The sequence below is a fragment of the Rhagoletis pomonella genome, unplaced genomic scaffold, assembly GCF_013731165.1.
Source record: "Rhagoletis pomonella isolate Grant_MI unplaced genomic scaffold, Rhpom_1.0 Rhpom_scaffold_00004, whole genome shotgun sequence".
Lineage (NCBI taxonomy): Eukaryota > Metazoa > Arthropoda > Insecta > Diptera > Tephritidae > Rhagoletis > Rhagoletis pomonella.
The window spans coordinates 17,323,922-17,331,916 of NW_023458558.1; the positions used below are offsets into that span (position 1 = coordinate 17,323,922).

The following is a 7,995-nucleotide window of genomic DNA, read 5'->3' on the forward strand; positions in this document are numbered from 1 at the left end:
TATTTATTTAATGAATCTTAGATGTTTTTTGATAAAAAAGCTAATATTTATAATTTTATTTTTTCGATCAAATTTTATCTGTATTTGGGTAAATCATTTATCATTTATAAATAATTCTTATATGTTTGTAAGAGTGTAGATATTCTTAATATATGTATAGCGCCCACTTTATTGGCAAATATAACATTTTTAAAATTAATAAAATGAAATTTCAAAAATGTTCAATTTTAACAAGTATCCGAACGATAAAATGTAATTTCCCGACGATTCAACTTTATATGAAGTTTTTTAACTTAAATATAAAGACATACATGACCCAAGTATAAATTAGGCGCGACATTTTAACAAGTTTTGGCCATTTTTTCTTTAGTTTATTTAATGTGGAAAATTTTTTATATGCAAGTACTTATATACTCTTACTCAAGAGTCGCATCAGTTTTGTTTAAATTGTCTTCTACGTCACTTTGGAGTTCATAAAAATAATTTTGACAATTTATTTTTTTAATGAATACTTTTGTTCTGATGCATGGTGGAATTATACCAGGTGAAGTAATTAGATCGAGAAGAAATTTGAAAATTTGCCTATAAAATTTGACTAAAAGGCAGCCGAATGTCAGAAAATAAAGCTAGAAAGCTGATTTATTACTTCACCGCACTCTGCTTTGATTGTGAGCCTGCATTATTTTCTCTTTATTGTTTAAAAAAGAAATTTTTGGGTAAAAAAAGGTGTTGCTATTACCAATGGTGAATTTAGTGTGTTATGGAATCGAGATTGACTGGTTTCCGATGGTTCTGGGGAAAGATTTCGAAGGTCAATTGATTTTGTCGGAGGGAATGAGAGTTCTATGATTCGGGTTAAATGCTGCTGGTCTAATCTGTTCCTGAGATTCCTTCGGTTTATTTATGTAATGTTCCATCCTTGTTGAGAACATAAATTCCAGCGCTCAAGCCTCTTGTGTGTGGTGTCTTCGTTACCATTCATGATTACTGGAGGGCAATTCACGATGTTTTCATAAAATCCTAAATTTAAATTACAAGTTAAGGTCATTATATTTCAAGAAAAGTAATTATTTTTTATAATAAGCTAACAAAAATTTCTTCAATTACTTACTTTTTAAAATGCAACCACTTTCGGCAAAAAAATAAAATAAAAATCAACGTTATTTTTTAGCCCACACACTATTGACTTAAAATGAATGGATTATAAAACTGTGTACTCAAAAAAATTCTAACACTTCTGAGAAAAACTACACTACTTTGCATAGTTATAAGACCGCCACATATTGACAAGTATGAATATTTACTTTTATATTATTTAATTTCAATTATTTTCTTATAAACAAAAGTTCATTCCATAACAGACCCCATACAAATCCACATTTCAAACGTTGTGCAAAAATTTTAGTTTTTTTTTTAAGAGTTTTGGGAAAAATTTTGCGCATGCAGTTTGAAATGTGGATTTGCAGCTGAATCGGTGTAATACCATCTGGACCCGCAGATTTGTAAGGCTTAAAGGATCCTATTGCCCAAATTAGTTTTTCTGTGGCTCGTTCAGTGGCTGCTCGGTGGCGCCTGGAAAGTGCCGGCTCAGAAGATGGTCCAGGGATTCCTCCCCAGTTTCCATCCACGCTCCGTCGGATCTTAGCAAGTATCCCGGGGTGATACGAGGTGAACTAGAGAGAACCTTCCTGAGCCTAGAACCTTCTGATACGGATTCCATACCACTGCAGAAGTTCCTCCATGAGGATCTCTTGCTCTTCCTTAATAGTTTGTTGTAATCTTTCAATTTTAACTTATAGATTTCCCATTGCATATCGCCTCCCGAGGATTTTGCGAGATTGAAGGCTCTACGACAATTTTTGCGGGCCTCGCCAATCTCTGAACTCAACCAAGGTGGTTTCTTTTTGCCTCTCGGCTTTACCATGGGCCAGGCATGATCCAGAGCCTTGCCACATGCCGCAGTAAAGCGATTTGCTAGCCTATCAAGGTCCCTAGAGTTCCCTGCAATTGCTAGTGTGGTTCTTGAGAGCCGCTTATCGAGGTCTTTTCTGTACTTATGCCAGTCGGAACACTGCCCGGATTCTAGTACGTTTACGTATGATGGAAACAATTATTTTCCCAAGATGAATTCATATAACGTGGTGTTAGTAAACCACTGTTTTTGGTTTGTTTGCCTACGTTTTGCTCTGGTTTTTCCTTTCACAATTCGCCAACGTAATTTTGACAATTCCAGTAAATGCAATCCGGGTAGAGTGAACAAGTTTGCGCCAGGCCTGCTCAACCTACATTGTTCATAGAACTCAAATCAGGAATTTGCAACCCCTTTCAGTTAATTCATGCACTAAAAAAACACTATTTTTTTTCAAATATCATATCATATTCAATTCAAACATTTTTATTATTTAAAATTTATTTAATGCATTAGTCTTTAACATTGGTTTTATTCTTTTTTCCTTATAGAAAATTCTTCTCGGCTTCATCTCTATAATTTTGAAGAACAAGTGTTTTATAAAGAGAATTGAATCAATTTTTTTTGTATTCTTACTGTTTTTTCACTCTACTCAGTACAAAAGAAATCATGAGTTCACTCTGTAGAGTACATAATAAAAGAAATTTGTTGTTCACTGTGTGTGAGTTCATTCAACCCCGATTGTAATGTACCACATTAAAAAGCAGTTTGTCTTGTATTTTCTATTCTCTGCATACTGGTTAAGAAATTTTGATTGAAAACGTTTCCTTAATATTAAAATACTCAAAAAAAAACACACACATTTTAAAGACTTAATTTAAAAACTTACTTATTACATAGAGCAATGAACTCTGCTCTTACTACTATCAGCAGAGGTAAATGATCAACATATTTATAGAACATCATTTCGACAATATGCGTTGCAATGTAAAATTTTTACACAAGCACAGCGGAAGAGAGTTGACAATGGCGAACTGCCCTTTTCATGTTTCTCACAAACCCTCTCTCGCTGTACATGCTTATAATAGTGGTATTCACCAAATTGAACAAGTGACCTGGCACTCTGACAAAAGAGCCGATGAGCTCAAGCAAGGACGGATTCCAGCATTCGCTATCACTAATTTTGAAAGCTAAAAATACCACAATAGCAAGCGCGCCTACCAACATGCAACACCTAGTAACATACCCCTTATCCTACTAGCTACACTGAATTTCATTTAGAGAATTTCGACGATGGAAATATAACGTGGCGATTGTCAGAACTCCACTGCTGCTCTTTTGCCAGACTGCTAGGCCTCTTGCTCACTTTGGTGAATACCACTCCTATGTTTTCGTTATTTTATTTTATTATTTTTGGAAAAATTACTGCATTGAGACTAATAGCGCATGCGTATGTTGCCTGCACACTATTGTCCTTTGTCCCTACCAGAGATCTGCACAAGTGATGTACTTTGCGCGTACTCTGCACGTCATCTATCCACTTTTTGTGAGTACTAAGTTTTTGTAAAATTGCAAAAATCACAAAAATCAACGCGATTTTTTGGCGGTTCAAACTTGCACTTCGTTAGACTAAAATTGTATGTGCTGTAAAACTGCATACTCAAAAATGTTCTAAAGGATAAAAGTTAAAAGCGGGAATTTTGATGAAAATTTGTTGAATTTTCTTAAATTTTGTGTAAAGATTGAAACTGTGATTTATATTTATTATATAGAAAAAAAAAATTGCTTGAAAAACATTACGAAGATTAAAAAAATTTACACGTGGTCATTTGTTTGAGTCACTGTAAGACGTGTACGTATAGGCCTGTATGCAGGTCTCAAGAAAAGCTAAAATTCCATACAAAATGACGTACAAGAAATGGCTAAGAAATTTTCATAAGTCAAATTTCCTTCAGGCAGTACGCAGTTCTTAAGAAATTTGCTACACTTTTTACTACGGTTTTCTAAAGTTTTTTTGTGAAAAAAAGAGCACAAGGAAACGCAGGTTTGCAACAGAAATATATGCCCGTTCCATTATTTCTTGGGGAAAGAGTGAGGCGACAGGCTATGAAGTATCAAATATGTCAAAATTCCTTGGACACACACACGAAATAATGACAAATTTTTCTTGACCGATTTCTTGAGAGCTGCATACCAGCCTTAACATAGAATGCATTGATAAATGTGCGTCTATGTATGACAAATCGAAAGTAGTATGCGAATGATGTTGTTTAAGATGTTGGCGTTCTGTTACGAATAAAGCATATTAAAAGTGATTTGGAAATATGTTCAGAGTTATAGACAAAAAATATTAACTGAAGAATAGTAAAACATCTGTATTAAAAGTTGTGTATACTATGTGAGGTAGAGATTCAAATTTTAAGGAGTAACATCGATGCATTGAAAAATCAACATCGGTACTAAACTGCACAGTGGATAACCATCGATATACATACCTATTATGGTTTCCCATGTCTTAATTTTTTTTAAATACTAGTTAAATTTAATGAGAAATTTAATTATTTTCAATCCCCGCATACTATTTATTTTTCTACTCATTTACTAGTTTTCGCGAACTTATACCCATATTTGTACATATGAGCTACACGTCGCAGCTCTCTGGCCCCTACCATACAGTTAAACACAAACTCATACTTCCGAATGTACCTTTATAAGCCTCCTATGACTCGACAAAAGCGCAAAATTTCCGTCCGCAATACTGAACTAATGTAGTACAACTTAAATAAGATTAAAATGTGTAAAACATGCGTTGCATGTTGCAACAATCAGACAACAGAGGAGCAGAGAATGCACGCGCTATGGTGCAAAACCGCCCATTCGATTTTATAATACTTATATGTATGTTTTTTTTTTTTTTTAAGTAGAAAAGAGCAGTGCAGTCATGAGTTTAAGTAAAATGTTTGGAGATGACGTTAAGTTTTAAATTACATACTTGGGGGGACTCTTACTATGCATAAGTAGATACAGCTGCGAGCACAGAAATAATAGTGAATGATTGACCCGGTTTTTCCAAATCGCTTTCCACCGTTTTTTTTTTTTTGATATTTATAGTCGTAATACAAGTCGTAGTCGTAGTAAAAAAGTTTGGTTTACATAAGAACTAAATAAAGTAATTCAGGTGATATTGACTTTATATGGAAATAAGTGAGAGCACTACATATAATAGTAGTGAATTCAAAAAAACTTAAATTTAAGAACATAAAAATATTTAGACCAAAAATTTATTTAATATTTGGTTGCATGACCCTTATTTTTAATTACAGCAACACAACGATCCCTCATGGAGTCCACGAGACGCTCACATCTTGCTTTTGCTATTGACTGCCATACACGTTGAACTACGGCCCATAGTTCATTGTTGTTTTCGGCTTGGCTTTCCATACTGCCATTTTGCGGTCAGTCCACACATTCGTTGTATGTACGAATTCGAAGAGCTTCCAAATAAAAACTACTACTTTGCCAACACAAAACCCTTAAATGAATGATATGTGTAGGTTGGCGTGGTTGACAGTTGTTTATTTTACCATCTTTTAATCTAAACCTTTTTTATAGGTCACCCGAAAACCACAAAAAAATACAATGCGGGAGGCATGCTTTCAAACTGTAGTCCTTTGTATTACGTTCGGCGTGGACGTTATCAAAAGAAGGGGGTTTTATCCGAGGCTGAATTTTTCTTTTCATTAGAAATTTTTTTCACGTGGCTGGTTAACATCCAACACTTAAACAGAATCTGAGAAACTGTGTCTTTAAATTCTATATTTCACGTGAATTCAGAACAAATGTTCAAATTCGCTGGTCGGAACGATTTTGTGTAAATTAATTTCTTACAATTTCTACTATTCCTAGCATCCATGAGTATTCATATATGTATGTATGTATGCGTATAGTACATCCCATGTATGTATGTATGTTTGCGTGTATAACTGTAACTGTGACAGCTGGGGAAATGGTGACTTTTGCAAATGCACCAGCTTAAAGGCTCTGTTATGCATACTTGGCATTGCTTGAGAGTTGTCACATAAGGAATCTGTTAAATGAGCTTCGCGTGTAAGCGGTTACCCAACGCACAGCATTACATACGTAAAAGTCTGTTGGTTTTTGATTTCTACGTAAAAATGGTATAGCAGTGCATGCAATGCCAAGTATGCATAACAGAGCCTTAAGTTCTTTGCGCTAACTCAAGCGTACTATTCATAGCTTTCATAAATCTGTTGCATATCTGCCAGAGCTTTCCCTCAGCATTATCATTATACGTACATATATACATATGTACATATTTTATTGCATAATGCATAATGGTGGACAATGAACTTGTGGCAGACTACTTCAACTCAAATCCATACACACACACACCCACACACACCCACACAGATAGGAGAAGGTGCACTTAATACAACATCTCTCGTTTTACCCTCAGGAAAAATAACAAATATTGGGTTAAGTTGCAAAAATATAAGCAATTTATTAAAATGATTTTACCTTCATAGAATTTCGCGTAAAAACAGTGGTAGATTGGGTTAGATTAATATTTACAGAAGGGAGCAGGTCACTGCCGCAGGTTATTTACCGCAGGCAAGTACGATTTATGGTAAAATACCGCATTTGGTTACAGGACTTCTTGGATCCACGTATCGTTAAGAAGCTTGGTTAGTCTGGAAGCTACCATTACACCAAATTTGGGTATCTAAATATAAGGGGTTTTAAGTCGTTAATTGTCCCAGCTGGTATTAATAGGTAAAAATAGCTGGATGATATGTGTGAAGCTAAACTTCGGAAGCTGGAGGTGCACAAAGCTAATGCGCAGCCCTTTCTTTAGTTTTATAACCCTGGTTGTGGATGATACAGTTCGGTGTTCTGCATTAGTGATGCTCTAGCAGGCTAGTTGTTTGTAGAGCTCGGCCTAGCAGGTTAGTCGTTGGAGTGTTTGCTGTGTTTGACTCACGTTGAAAGGCGCAGCATATGTTAGGATTTGAGCCTGATGCGAAAATTCCTCCCCATAAGCTGCTGGCAGGTCCAAGTGGACCACCGCCATTTCAAAATATATATATAATTACGGATTCTCACAGACATTTGACATCTCCTTTCTATTTACCCGAACCTTTCTTTCGAGCAACACTTCGGTCGGCTTTGAACTGTCTAACAAATCGGAAGCCTTCCAACCCTTAAGTAATTTTTTTAAAAGTCTAATCAGGTTCTGATGTTGCATATATCACGGAGCAATATTTTGTTACCTGCTTATGAGATGGTAGCGAACTTTATCTGTGCGCAGAATGCGAAAACGGTTTAAAAATGTACAGAAACTTTATTTACCGGCAAAAAAAAGGTTTGTTACCAATGCAAGAATAGACCTGTTAATGCAACCTAAATTTTATTTCAATATTTCAGTTGTACAATATGGTAAAAATTCTTAATATTAAACATTTTTTAAATCAATGGGTATTATTCTTTGAATTCCTCTGAAGAGAAACAGAGCTTGCAAAATTAAAAGTATTGATTTACAAAAATTCTATACCATTTCTACGAAAAATAGTATTTTCCCTTATAAAATATATGGGAAACTTTGAGCGGCCTCTAAATATTTTTTGATTAATTTGTTTTGATAAATTGTAGATTCGCTTTCATGCCACAAACACTGCCACGATAGGCCCACTCGCAGGCACTCGAACCCTGCTCATTGCTGTCAACACAGGCGGCGATCTTGTCGTGTAGAGCATCATCATGATCGGCATTGCCGGGAGGCGCTACCTGTGCACCTTGCAGCTGCTGATGGATGCTTTCTACATTGAAGCCAGTTTCGTCATCGAACAGTTGGAATTTATTAAAAATGCATTTAAGATAGCACTGGGTAATTGAATCATTGGGAAATTGCCTATTTCTAAACTGCTGAACATGTTCGTCCGGTACTTGAAGTTCTGCAACACACTCTTGACGATACTGCCGCAAATTTTCCTCAGTTTTTATTACATATTCAGCGCTTACCTGCAAATAAAAGAAAATGTGAAAGACTTCTTAGTATGGGTGGTAAG

The 7,995-nt window shown here is 35.3% G+C and overlaps 1 protein-coding gene across 1 annotated transcript; it reads right to left on the minus strand.

Annotated features, from left to right (window-relative positions):
* Positions 1 to 7,494: 7,494 nt before the first annotated feature.
* On the minus strand, positions 7,495 to 7,963 carry LOC118738129 (general odorant-binding protein 99a-like; the record flags this gene model as incomplete). Its single annotated transcript, XM_036469051.1, has 1 exon — positions 7,495 to 7,963. A coding segment is annotated over one exon (408 nt), but the record flags the coding sequence as incomplete, so codon positions are not given.
* Positions 7,964 to 7,995: the final 32 nt, after the last annotated feature.